Here is a 14,733-nt window from a genome sequence, read left to right on the forward strand (position 1 = left end):
GTGGAGCCCACAGCTTGGTATGGGAGTCAGAACGCTATCTAGAGAATGTCTTGAACAAAAGGGCCCAATAGTTGTTGATAGTGAATAGCTCTCTCCACTACTTAGGTCACATCTAGACACTAACCGACATAAGCATGTTCAACGGATGGCAGCCAGCATAGAAAAATATCTAACACAAGGTCATAAAAGAAAGACATGAAGAGATTAGGAATGTGCGGAATTAGGACCAGACTGACCAGCTTTACCTGCATGCAGAAAGTCAGAGAGAATTATTAATATTTTGAAGAGTCATTTTCAAAATTGGACTTCCTCCTACCACAGAGAGGAAAAGCGGTAGGAAGAGCAGTCTTAGTAATTCCCAAATAGGAGTTGCCGCTTACCTTTTGATAGCAAGTTGAGGGTACAATTGCCCACGGCCAGGAGGGGATTCAGATCGGAATCTAGATGCCTGCTCATGATGTGGCCTCCTAAAGTCTTTTTAAAAATAATGAATCATTTTCACTCCAGTAATTTAATTACCACGGAGCCCTGGCAGCAAAATGGCTAAGTGCTCAGCTGCTAACCGAAAGGTCAGGGGTTCAAAGCCACCAGTGGCTCCACAGGAGAAAATACCTGGCCATCTGCTCCCGTAAGGATTACAGCCTAGGGAGCCCTATGGGGCAGTTCTACTCTGTCACATGGGGTCACTATGAGTCGAAAATTGACTCGATGGCACCTAACGACAGCAATAACAATGCAATTAGCAAAATAAAAGTGCTAACGTAAGTATTAAGCAAGGCTTTAGGATACTATTCTTTTTGTCCATTCCAAAAGAATGACAATGTCACAATTCACCTGGAACAGTCACCCAAGGGACACCTACCAGAGGGTTTACTGTCACCAAATACATACAGCCATGTTCCTGATCTGTGACCCAGCCAGAGTTCCCAAATGCTTCAAGAGAGCCCGGAACGTCTGCGTCTTCTCCTCTGGAAGCTTCTGGACCACATCAGACAGGATTTCCTTCACCTGGGCCAGGCTGAGGCCAGCACCTACGGTCAGCCCTGAAATGATTTGGAAGTAACACAATGCGATCACTACTGACCTGGAAATGTCGGTTAGATCAATGTTGCAAACATGGAATCTTTATACTGGATACCATGCTGCCCTGCTTATTGGTGCTGATAGAGCTGATGGAGCTGATGGAGCTGACGGAGCTGATGGAGGCTAAATTCTTGGAGCACCCACTGTGTCAAGCACTATGCTGAATGCTTTATAGAATCTCCTTGAATCCTAACAAGCCCGTAAGTTATTAATAGCCCCATTTCACATAGGATGAAACTGAGATTCAGTTAGGCCACTTGCCTAATTTCTTACAGCTGTTTTATGGCATAGTAAAGAATTAGACTCTACCATCTATATGGGATAAAATTGACAACAGCAACTCGAAAGAATCCTTAGGAACCTTAGGGGACAGTGAGTTTTTGTTAATGGGGGAGGAACAACTCAGAAAAGGAGGGTGAGAATGGTTGCACAACTCAGAGAATATCACTAAATGGTACATGTAGAAATGGTTAAATTCGTATATGTTTTGCTGTGTATATTCTCAAAAAAAGAATTAGACTGTAGACCTTACACTTCAAACCCACATTTACATTGCTTCTCATTGCCATTAAAACAATTTCCCTTGCAAATGGAAAAAATCAGTCCGTAAATTGCTTGTTATATAAACTTGCTTTCCTTACTATGTTTCTGAAGAGCAAAGAATGTGTTCCATTCATCTAGCACCTAGCACAGTACTCTTCATTCAATAATTGATACATTTCTCTGACACTGCGGCCACAAAACATTCTTCAGTAGAAATCTGACTGTTCAGGCAAGTAGTATCTGGTATAACGATAGAGAATTCTCCCTCGGACCTGCTTCCAGAATGTTATAATTCTTACAAGAAGAGAATCTCTCTATATATTACAATTAGGAATGATTCTTTTTCCACTTGTTAGCTGGACAAGGGAAATAAATTGATTAGTACATTTTAACAAAGAAAACAGTGACCTTAAGAACTCACCATTATCTGCATGTTTTACAACACTCAGTTCTGCAATGCTACCAGGAAAAAGAATAACTGGGTGAAAGATGCCTTTAAATTTCACTTCAGGTCCTAAAGGATTAGGAAAAAAAGAAAATAAGAAGAAGGCTAGGATAAAGAGGGTTACTGTCTTAAAAAAAAAAAAAAATTCAATGGACTGTATTTTTTAGAGTGGTTTTAGGTTTATAGAAAAATTGCACAAAAATGGAGAGTTCCCATATACTCCCTCTTCCTCTGCATACTGTTTCTTGGCTGATTAACGTCTTGCATTTACGTAGTACATTTGTTATAACTGATGAATTAACACTGATACTGTTACTATTAACTAAGGCCCATAGTTTACATTACACTCTTCGCCTTATACAATCCTATGGGTTTTGACAAATGCATGTCATTATTGTATCATACAAAGTAGTTTCACTACCCTTAAAATGCCCTGTGCTCCACCTATTTACCCCTTTCTTACCTCACTGAATCCCTGGCAACCGTTGATTTTTTTTTTTTTTAACTATCCCTATAGTTTTGCCTTTTCCAGAACGTCATATAGTTGGAATTATACAGCATGTAGCGCTTTCAGACTGGCTTCTTTCACTTAGCAATATGCATTTAAGGTTCCTCCATGTCTTTTGGTAGCTTGATAGCTTATTTCTTTTCATCGCTGAATAATACTCCATTGTATGGATGTACCACAGTTTGTTTATTCATCTACCTATTGAATAACATCTTGGTTGCTTCCAGGTTTTGGCAATTATGAAAAAAGTTGCTATAAACATTTGTGTGCAGGTTTTGTGTGGATGTAAGTTTTCATACCTAGGAATGAAACTGCTGGATTGTATGGTAAGCCCATGTTTAGCTTGGTAGGAAACGGCCAGACTGTCTTCCAACACGGCTGTACTGTTTTACATTCCCATCAGTAATGAATAAGAGCTTCTGTTGCTCCATATCCTTGCCAACATTTGGTGCTGTCAGGGTTTTGGACTTCAGTCATTTAATAGGTGTCTAGGGGTATCTCAAGGAGCCCTGGTGGCACAATGGTTAAGCACTCGCCTGTTAACCAAAGGTCAGTGGTTTGAATCTACCAGTGGCTCTGCAGAAGAAAAGACCTGGCAATCTGCTCCTGTAAAGATAACAGACTAGGAAACCCTATGGGGCGGTCTACTACAGGGTCACTATGAGATGGAATTGACTCGACGGCATACAGCAACAGCACTGGTACCTCATTATTGTTTTAATTTGTAATTCTCTAATGACATATGATATCAAGCATCTTCTTATGTGCTTATTTGCCATCTGTGTATCTCTTTTGGTGAGATGTCAGTTCAGATCTTTTGCCCATTTTAAAATTGGCTTGTTTTCTTATTGTTGAGTTTTAAGAGTTCTTTACATATCTTGGACACAAGTACTTTATCAGACATGTGGTTTGCAAATATTTTCTCTCAGTCTGTGCCGTGTCTTTTCATTCTCTTACCTTACTGCCCTTTTAATTTGGAAATTGTGCTTCAAACTGATGTTTTTAAATATATAACATTTATGTTCTACTGATCTGGTTATTGCCAAATTTCTCATACACACACAAACACACAGAATCGCTGGATGGATTTTCATTAAGCTTGAAAGACACTTTGGAATCATCAGCCTTCAACCCTGGGCCATGTGGGATAGTCAAAATTCTCTTTGGGAGGATCCAGGGTGCTCCTCAAAGAAGTAGGCAGTCAAACTGAGCCTATACTGGATACAACAGGCAGACCCTGAAATTGCAGTTTAAGAAAAACTTCTAATACCTATTGAGACACCACAGAAAAGAAACAAAGAGCAATAGCAAATACAGGCCTAAGATCAAGACCCAAGTGGAAAAGCAGGAGAGCTTTCATTCTAAATGTTGCTGCGGATTTGCTACAAAGCAGCCCTTGTGGGGACAAATCCGTACACTGCTCCAGTGAGGGGAAATAAGGATTTATTTGATTGACCTCGAAAATTTCTAATGGATTAAAGATGATATTTCAGGCTACTTTTCCTGAGAACATCCATATGTGAGGTGACCCCCTTCCTCAGTTTCCCCATAGAAGACTCTGGGGTCCTACATACCCACAGAGGTGTTCCCCATCACAATAGGAGCCTGGGGATAGTTGACTTTAGCTTCCAGAAGTTCCTTCAGGGTCGCTGGGGAAATCCATGTCATTCTCTCTCCACCAAAAACCCTGGTCCTTTGTGGCTGTTTCTCAGCTATTATCTATTGAAAAAGCAATAGGGAACCAAGATCACTTTGTGACATTTTCATCTGTTCTACTCTATTATTGTAGAAGCTGTTGTTGTGTGCCATTGAGCCACTTTCAACTCATAGCGACCCTATGGGACAGAGTAGAACTACTCCATAGGGTTTCCTAGGCTATAATCTTTACAGGAGCAGATTGCCAGGTCTTTTCTCCTGTGGAGCAGCTGGTGGGTTTGAACCACCAACCTTTTGGTTAGCAGCCCAGAGCTTAACCACTGTGCTACCAGGGCTCCGGCTGTAGAAGTAAAGAAAGGAAACAAAGATCTTAAGAAAAAAAATTGACCTAAAAGTAGAGCTTTACTAGGAGTCAGAGGCCAGGGTAAGAGCACTGCAAAAAAATATTCCCTTTGGGGACTCTTCCCATTGATTTCCCTTTGGAATCGTCATATCTCAAAAGAATTCACTTATTTTCACTTATTCTGTCAAATCATTCTATGGAAGAACAAGCTTCAGCAAAACTGGAAGTAGAAAACAAATCTACATGTACAAATGTTGTGATGTCACTTCATGACCTTTTTTTTTTACGGATACCATTTGTTGCTTTTTACAGTCAACTGTCCCCTTGTGGTGATTCCACCCTCTTTCTTCCACCTCTGCCTCAGTCCCACACCTCGGACTAAGGACAGAGATGGGTATTACCTATTCTCCAATCAGCTTTTAAGAGGATCCACAAGAAAATATTCTTCCTGACATTTCACCATGGATTCCTCTAGGATAAGTCCAATGGTGCCTTACTTACCATTAGCTCAGGAGGAAATATCAGTTCCTGGGTTGGGTCCAATGGCAGAAATGCCTCTTCTGAGAAAAGTTTTGGACATGTCTTAAAAAGAGAAAGTATCAGAAGCAGATAGATAAATAAGCCAACCAACCACACAGCTGTCTAGCCACACCCCTGGCTCTAAGTCAAGGGCTCTAATGCAGATCTGGTCACTAGCAGCTCCGTGCAAATGTCAATGAGCCTCCAAAGCCTACATAACTCCCTGTACATTTTCTCTGGAGTCTGGGGGCAGCAGAGGAGGCAGGGAGGCAGCAGCACCCAGCACAGCTGAGAACAGGAACATTTTCTGGAATTTCTACCTCTCCTACCACTGCTCTTCCATCTCCCTGACAACTCCACTTTATTGCTGGTCCTTTAAAAAGGACTTGAAAAGGGCTTTTTAAGACTAAGACACAGAAGAGCTCAACATACTTTCTCTCCCACAGATGGTTATATTTGAACAGCAGTAATATCTGGAATGAAGGACAAGTTACTAGGATAGATGATTATTATTATTTTGATAGAGGTAGAGTAAGAATAGAAGAGGCGACATGTTGACATGCCTCAAATTAGTCAATTTGGGCAGCCATTTATTCTTCCCAAGAGTCAGTTGACTGTTGGTGATATCCTAAGAAAACCTTATAAAGAGTTTACATTTCACTGACCTTACTTCCTTCCTCAAATCCTGGCAATTCATTTATTTCTTCATCCAAACAGCAAACTCCATTTTCTTTACTTTGACAGCAGTCAGTAGTCTAGTGGGTGGGGAAAAAAAAATCGCCAAGAATTTACTGCTGATTCTAGCAAATATTAAATAAGTGACTGCCATTTGACACATAATACAGGATCAGTATTGTTAGATGTCATGAAAGAAAGCCATTTGTACTTAAATATAGCCAAACCAACTTCTAATAAAAGCATAAGAGCTGATAAGAAATTCTGAATTCAAAATTATTACTCAAAAACTTTGAATAATCAGATTATTAAATAAGTTAAAATATGTAAAGATTTTACAACAGAGCCTTGTATATAATAAATATTAAAATTAACAATTATTAATTGCTGGTATTAATAACATTTAATATATTTAATATTTTAGATAAATATTAGCAATAGATATTAACAAGTATTACTCATATTCTCATTGTTCTGTTCTGAGCCATAATGTACTGATCCCATAGTCTAACTTCCAAAGAGCAATCTTATGTCCCCTCATTCTCAAGGATGTCTGTTCATTCATTCACTCAGCAAGTATCTACGGAGTTGCTACTCAATTAATGCATGGTGACTGGCCCTGGAAGTACACAGTCTCTGCTGTCAAACAGCCCACAGTCCAGTGAAGAGACAGAAGAGCAAACAGGCAAAGGCACCACAGTGAGACACACACCATCAACAGGTGTGCACACTGGGTGACCGGAGCACTAGTTGAACAGGTCAGGAAAGACCCCTACGAAGCAATGACCATGACCAAGGTCAAAGTGCTTAGGCACTTATTATATGAATACCAGGGCAAGTTCTACAAATGAAGCTAAGTACCCTGCTCAAGATCAAATAACAGCATTTAAACACTTTGGAAGCAGCAGTCAAGAAATCAAAAGATGCATTGCAATGGGCAAATCAGCTGCAAGAGATCCCTTTAAAGTGCTGAAAGGCAAAGATGTCACCTTGAAGACTAAGATGCACCTGACCCAAGCCACGGTGTCTTCAATCACCTAATATGCATGCAAAAGTGGGACAATGAATAAGGAAGACCGATGAAGAACTGACGCCTTTGAATTGTGGTGTTGGAGAAGAACATTGAATATACCATGGACTGCCAAAAGAAGGAACAAATCTGTCTTGCAAGAAGTACAACCAGGAATGCTCCTTGGAAGTGAGGATGGTGAGACTTCATCTCACATACTTTGGACATGTTGCCAGGAGGGCTCAGTCCCTGGAGAAGGACATCATGCTTGGTAAAGCAGAGGGTCAGTGAAAAAGAAGACGACCATCAATTAGAGGGATTGACACAGTGGCTGCAACAATGGGCTTGAGCATAACAACAATTGGGAGGACCAGGCAGTGTTTTGTTCTGTTGTCCACAGGTTCACTGTGAGTCAGTACTGACTTGACAACCCCTATGATTTTGTTACATTGGGGAAAATATACTCAATAATGAGTTTTTTTCTACTTACTTTACAGAAGGACTTGCAAGCATCTATTATGGGCCTGTATCCAGTGCAACGACACAGGTTACCTGAAGGAGGAAAACCCAGCTCTGTTAATCACCTAGAGAGAGGCATGGTCTGCCAAATGTAGGGTCGGAAGAGGGATCCCATACTGCTTGATATTTCAGTCTACCTTACCTACAAATTCAGATTTTTCCACCAGCTACTTGGGGTATTTGGTTGAGAGTCTGAGACAGATTCTAGCAACTCAGCTATTTGTACTTTCTCTCTGTGAACAGTTTTTATGTCCTCTGCTTATGACAGCTGCTCAAAGAATACAATGATTTCAAGCCAAAAACTCTTGGTCTGTAGTCACATTCAAGATCTACGCTTCACCTGGCAGAAAGACCAAAGGCATTATATAGTGGCAAAAGCAGTTGCCAAAAAAACCCAGTTGCCATTGAGTCAACTCCAATTCATGCTCCTAACTGTGCACCATAGGGTTTTCAATGGCTGATTTTTTTAGAAAGAGATAACCAGGCCTTTCTTCCAAGGTGTCTCTGGGTGGACTTGAACCTCCAATCTTTCGGTTAGCAGCTGAGCATGTTAACTGTTTGCACCACCCAGAGACTCCATGGCACGTGGCAGGCATCCGATATTGGCTGCTGTCATCATCATCGTCATTACTTCAAAATAAAAGTACACACATGTGACCTACCACTTAGGGCATCAGTTAACTGATCCAGAGAGGGCTCCGGGTGGTTCCTCAGCAGTGTGTACATGGACATCACCATCCCAGGGGTGCAGAATCCACACTGGGTGCCATGACACTTGGCGATCCTTTCCTGGAAGCACAGAAAGTTTAGAAATGCAGAATCTTGTGCCTCTTCCCAAGCCTACTGAATCAGAACCTGCATTTTTGCAAGATCTCCAGGTGATCTGAAGGCCAATTCAAGTTTGAGAAGAGGCCCCAGAAAACCCTCTCATAACATGTGCCTCCCCCTCATTGGGTTGAGGTGCCATGGTAACTGGGCCTCGCCAGCTTTTGTGCCTCATCTAAGGTGGTTCTCAGCCTTTAGAATCATCTACGGAGCTTTATAATTTCCAAGGCCCACACTGCACACCAGACCAGTCGACTTAGAATCTCTGGGGACAGGGCACAGACATGCATTTTTAAAGATCCCCAGGTGGTTCCATGTACAGTCAAGGTTGAGAATCACTGAAATAAAGGCTACTCCCTGAAGTCCTTAGAAAAATGTATCAAATTACATGCAAACTGAAAAATGAAACGAAAAATCTTTTTCGAGTTCCTAACGGAAAGGTTGGCAGCTTGAACCCACGCAGCAGCTCCGAAGGAGAAAAGATCTGGCGATCTGCTTCTGTAAAGATTACAGCCAAGAAAACCCTCTGGCCAGTGCTACTCTATCACATGGGGTTGCTATGTGTCAGAAATCAACTCCATGGCACCTCACAACAATGGCCCTGATGCTTTAGTACATAGGAGTTTACAAAGTGCCCTTGTTAATCCAGAGAGCCTCAAGAAGGGCTCATTCTCTTTATCTGTCTTCCATGCCTTTCCCTTCCACCGCCCCAGCATTTTCTCTCTGGAGTCTAATTGATAAGGTGCGACCCCATCTTGGAAGCTGTCTTCTGGCTACATTGTAACAACAGGAGCTATGCATGGGTTAGTAAATCAAAGTGTGGCCAAGACTCAGGGAGAATGCTCTCCCTCTAAATAATACAGTTTCACAAAAAATAAATGGATCCCAAGATTCCTTTAAGTCTAGAGAATTTAAAGTTTGCTCACTTTCTATGTTGTTCCCATCTCTTCCCTACTTCACCTTCTCCTCAGAAGTGATTCCCATTAACTTAGATAAAAACAAGTAGGAATAGTATCTTTACGGGCATTGTATAAATAATTAAAGAGTTAGAAGACTGAAGGTGCCCTTTCAGTTGAAGCAAAAGCTCTAACAAGGTGCTGCCTTAGGAGAAGAGCCTTAAAATTCATCGACAACTCCTATTATCTTTCTTCTGAACAAGGCATAAATTTAACATATGTTTTTGGTAGCTGAGATTTCTACTCAGCTTTAAAATCATATTTTGCACTTAAAAAAATAAACTATATCCCTCAACTGCATATGGCTCCCTTTTCATTATGCGTTAGAAAGAGGCAACATGGATAAAAAAAGGATAGGTAGCATCTAATCAGAACATTAAAAAAAAAAAAAAAAAAACCCCAACCCATTGCTGTCGAGTCGATCCGATTCATAGCAACACTATTGGACAGAGTAGAACTTCCCCCATAGTTTCGAAGGAGTGCCTGGTGTTCAAACTGCTGACCTTTGGGTTAGCAGCCATAACCCTTAACCACTACATCACCAGGGTTTCCAATTAGAATGTAGGACAGAAAAACAACAGTAGTATCAAGTTTTCTTTAAAAAACATTTTTTTTAACCTCCTGTAGCTTTGGGTGGTGCAAACATTTAAGCGCTTTATTACTAGCGGAAAAGTTGGTGATTCAAATCCACCCAGATGCGCCTTGGAAGACAGGTCTGGTGATCTGCTTCTACAAGGCCACAGCCTTGAAAACCCCCTGGAGCAGTTCTACTCTGCACACAGGGGGTCACCATGAAGAATCAATACAATGGCAACTAACGACAACAGTCTTCCTGGAATATCTTTCCAAGAAGTCAGACATAAAAATTCCTTAAGTCCCAGGCTTCACTCCTGGCCCCAGCTCAGTCACCAAGCCGCAGAGCTCAGACTGCTCTACTCTATCAACCTGAGGCACTCACAATGTCATCAATGGTTTTTGAAGCACAGAAACCCTATAAGGAAGACGCAACCCTCACCTGAACAGGATGAATCCTGGTGCTGGTGCTTCCTATGCCTTCTACCGTGGTGACAGCAGCACCGTACAAAGAACATATGGGGACCAGACAGGCATTGGCTGGATAATGTCTTCAGAATGCAAAAGAGAAGCACAAATTGCATTGTATCCAGTTGCATTTAGTTGGAAAGGGTAGCAAGCATTCATTGTAGCAGGTTTTGCATAATTCCTCCAGGTTTTGGATATGCCTTTTGCCCTTAGCCCCTGCCCATTTTACAGAAGTGGAATCTGAGGCTCAGAGTGATTTGTTCAGGGTCACAGCTATGTGAGTGGCAGGGGCCAGGTTCAAATCACGCCCTCTAGTTCCAATTCCAGAAGAATTATCACGAATTTGAACTGTCTTTCCCCTTGAATGAGGGGCTGACATTCCCTAGTCACATGTGACCACCCGCCCACCTGGGAAGCTCATTCCATCTTCCAGGGAGATACTGGGCTAGGGGTTGGTTGGGCAATAAGGTGAATTTGCTACTATGCTTCAGAGAAAGAAATAGGGAGTGGGAGACAGGGCTCTTCAATGCTACAAACCCACTGCTAGAAAATGTTCAACTCAGACTGACCCCTAAAATGTTCTCATTCACCAAACAGGACCACACACTGCCAGTAAATACATGAAGCAAATACTCAACCTCACAAATAATCAAGAGATACAAATTAAGCCGTGAAAAACACCACTTTTATTAAGGAAAATGGCAACAAATTTTTAAAAGTATAATATTCATTATTAGCAAAAAAGCTTAGAGAAATGAGACTCATACTGCTGGTTAAGAATGTAAATTGGTAGAGCCCTTATGGGAGACAATTTCAATGACAGGAACAAAAAAATCTTTAAAATGTTGATACTTTTTACCCTGTAATTCTACTGCTATGGATGTATCATAAAGAAATAATATACGTATCATGATACATATATATGAATGTCTACTGATATATTGCTTATAATAATAAAAAACTAAAAATAATCTAAGTGATCACTTTGGGGAGTAATTATAGTACACTCAAGCAATGGAACATGTATAGACATTAAAACTATTGAAAGGACATTCATGAGAAATTAAGCAAATTAAGCAGGTTTCTAAGTAGTGTCTACAGTATAATTCCATATGTATATACACAAAAGAGAGCCTGGAAGGATATTATTCATTTATAAATAGATGTAAACATTTATTGAGTGGCCACTATATGCCAGGCAGAATTCCAGGTGCCAGGATTCATTAGTCAATAACCCAAACCCATTGCCATCAAGTCGATTCCGACTCACAGCAACCCTATAGGACAGAATGGAAAAAGATCTGAAGGAGCCAGTTATGAAAGGTTATGGGAAAAAACATTCCAGGCAGAGGGACAACACATAGTTAGCTCTTGGAATGATCCTGAAATGTTTTTAAGGAGAGAAAGAGGGAAAGAAAGAAGGCCAGTGAGGCTGGACTAGGGGAGTGGCAGGATTTAAGGTCAGAGAGACAGGGGCCAGAGAGGTCTCACAGGTAATGGCAAAGAACCTTTTTGGGGAGGCAATTTCAATGAAAGGAAGCAAAGCCTTTAAAATGTTCACACCTTTTACCCTGCAATTCCACTGCAATCTCATTGCCTGATTCTAAACGCAATGGAGTTTTCAGTTCAGATGTAGAAAGTTGCAAGAGATCAACACTCTCCTTCTAACAACCAAAAAATGTCATATAAGCTACATAATCATAGTTTTATAGAAACTCATCAGATGCTAAGGATACAAAGAAACTTATATGAATTAAACTCCATTAAGTGACGGCCCTTCATAAGTGAGGAGAAATAGAGCTGCTCTCATCCCTGACTGAAATGGAGGGAGGAGGAGGAGTAATCTGTTAAAGGCAGGGGTAAAGAGAAGCCAGATTAACTTTCAACAAACTTTTTACTGCTGTATGTGGGCTGATGTGACAGATGAAAATACAGATCAGGACTGAACTATCCCCAAGCTCTTCCCCACCAGTACATACTGAGTTGCTAGGAGTAAATTGCCCCACAGGGTTTCCAAGGAGTAGCTGGTGGATTGGAACTGCCAACCTTTTGGTTAGCAGCCAAACGCCTAACCACCATGCTACCAGGGCTCCCGAGTACTGGGAGTGGTGCCCTAAAAATAGGACAGGGAAGGAGAGCTGAATGAAACTCTCCAGGCACTTGTCCTTTCAGACAAGGAAGACTGGGGAGAGACAGGCGAACTGAGAGAAAAAAAACTAGGCACTTCACACTTCCCAGAGCATAGAGCATCTGCCACCCTCCAGACTAAAGACAAGGCAGCATGGCTGAAAGAGATCTCCCAAGGCATGGGAAGTGAGACAACTGAGCAAACAGAACTCCCCAGCAACCTAAAAAGCTGGAGGCCGGGGTGTAAAGCAGGGAGGGATCTCTCAGAGTTCAGAAAACAGGTGGCTTGGCTGTGGAACACAGACAGATCTTTGAAACCTTAATAGTACTCAGATCCTTAGCCCTCATCTGAGATGTGTGGAATGATATAAAATGGTCTAACATGTGCATAATTGGAGTTCCATAAGGAGAAGAGGAGAGAGAATGTGTGGCAAAGAATAAATATTTGAAGAGATGATGGCTTGAGAGGTTTCCAAAACGGATAAAGGACATCAACCCCAGATCCAAGAAGCTCCACAAACCTGAAGAAGGATACAAACTAAGCATAAAGTGAAGATCTTAAATGCAGTAGATGGCATTGGTGGTTTTAAAGTGGTGGAGTGATGGGATCTGATTTACGCTTCAAACAAATATCTCTGGAGAGTGCACATATATATGGTGGCAAGGGTGAAAGCAAGGAGATCAGTACTAGGCTGCAATGGTAACAGAAGAGCGTGATGACAGCATTACCCTTCACTGTCACTTCTGTCCTGCCTTTCCTCCCCAGACAGCAGACAGACATGCAGCCTTTCAACTTTCAACAGGGGATACCGTGACCATATTTTATCCTCATTGATGAAACATTTTTTCTACACCATTCATATTCCTGGGACTTAGTCTGTCTTGTACTCCCAGCATACCAAAAAAAAAAGGAAAAAAAAAAACCACCAAATCCGTTGCCATCGAGTCAATTCCAACTCATAGAGACCCTGCAGGACAGAGTAGAACTGTCCCATAGAGTTTCCAAGGAGCACCTGGTGGATTCGAACTGCTCACCTTTTGGTTAGCAGCTGTAGCTCTTAACAACTATGCCACCAGGGTTTCCAGTATCTAGCACACTTCCTGCCAGATTGTAGGTGCTCAATACGTAGTTATCAAATGAAGGAACAAATGAAAGTTTAAAACTATGGAAATTCAACCACAGCTAGACTTTGCTGCAAAATACCGTATACTCTTGGTGATGGGGTTGTATCGTGATATCATCACTGTGCAGGCGCCACAGCCGCCTCCTCCACAGCCATACTTAGTTCCTGTGAATCGGACTGGAAGAAGCACAGTTAAAGATCATGTGTTTTCAGTGATTCGACTCTCTTTTAGCATAGCTCTGACCTTAAGAGAGCACCACCAGAGGTTTGTAAATGCATGCTTTTGTTCAATACATATTTATCAAACGATATCGGTATGTCTTAGCTGTTAGTATTTAGAATCTTGTAAATCCTGGATTTCCATTTGTGTGTTAGTATCTAGTCTCCTCCCCTTCAAAAGGCCAGACCTCAGGCTACCAAAAAAAAATAGTGCCGAACTGAAAAAGAAAACAAAGACTATACATGTATTTGAGCGCTTGAAAGTCTGAGTATGTCACACACGTTTTCAGTTTTATGTGTGTCTTTGATGATACACAAAATGTCAGATTGTAAACAATTATTGCATCATAATAGCTATATTTCTCTACCTTTCAGTGGCAGCAACTGCTAGGGTATCCCCCAGTATCTATTCTCTCATTCTTTCTTAATTTTTAAACCCCAACTTTTCGCCACACACGTCGGTCCAGAATAAGAAAAACGTTTTTCAGACTCCTCTGCAGCTAGGTGGAGGTCATTAACACTGCTGGCCAATGGCATGAAAGCTTAAGTTCTGTGTCTGGCTTCCAGGAGGGAAGTGTCCTGAAAAAAGTGTGGGGTCCGCTTTTCATCCCTTACATCTTATTTGGTGGGATTCAGATATGAGGACTAGAGCTGGATCAGTCACCTCTGACCATAAGGAGGAAGTTACATGCTGAGGCAGGTGAAGCAGCAAGACAGAAGGAGCTTGGTTCCCTGGTGACTTTGTGATATTGCTTTACTAGCCCTCATCTACCTACCTCCTGGCTTCCCTTAGGTGAGAGTGGCAGCCATGAGAATATGCCTCATAGATCTCCTACTGCAGGGAGGGAAACTGACTGAGGGACCCACTTGCGACACTTTGAAATCCACTACCCAGTTTTGGATTAAGGACATATCTCCCATGGGCTGCATCCCATCAATGACACAGTGCTGTGGAGAGGTAGGCAACTCCCTGCCAACTGTCCTGAATGGCTTTGCTGAACAGTCCTTAGACTGGACAGCAATCTAGAACGCTTCACTCACCCACCTCTTCCTTTCTTCTTCACTCATGTTCAGGCTTGCGTTGTGGTCTGACAGCTCCCCAAGCTTGCTCCAGCTCCCTTCCTATTCCCTTTCACCCAGA

At 41.7% G+C, this 14,733-nt stretch overlaps 1 protein-coding gene across 1 annotated transcript in view; it reads right to left on the bottom strand.

The window, feature by feature from the left end:
* The window catches only part of AOX1 (aldehyde oxidase 1), a 90,769-nt gene that overhangs the window by 59,117 nt on the left and 16,919 nt on the right, over nucleotides 1–14,733 (bottom strand). The window contains 10 exon segments of the mRNA NM_001303261.1: nucleotides 381–474; nucleotides 892–1,043; nucleotides 2,048–2,140; nucleotides 4,154–4,298; nucleotides 5,080–5,160; nucleotides 5,763–5,852; nucleotides 7,272–7,333; nucleotides 7,963–8,089; nucleotides 10,097–10,205; nucleotides 13,454–13,550. Coding sequence (NP_001290190.1) covers nucleotides 381–474; nucleotides 892–1,043; nucleotides 2,048–2,140; nucleotides 4,154–4,298; nucleotides 5,080–5,160; nucleotides 5,763–5,852; nucleotides 7,272–7,333; nucleotides 7,963–8,089; nucleotides 10,097–10,205; nucleotides 13,454–13,550 — 1,050 coding nt within the window.

This window comes from Loxodonta africana, chromosome 6 (genome assembly GCF_030014295.1).
Source record: "Loxodonta africana isolate mLoxAfr1 chromosome 6, mLoxAfr1.hap2, whole genome shotgun sequence".
Taxonomy (NCBI): Eukaryota; Metazoa; Chordata; class Mammalia; order Proboscidea; family Elephantidae; genus Loxodonta; species Loxodonta africana.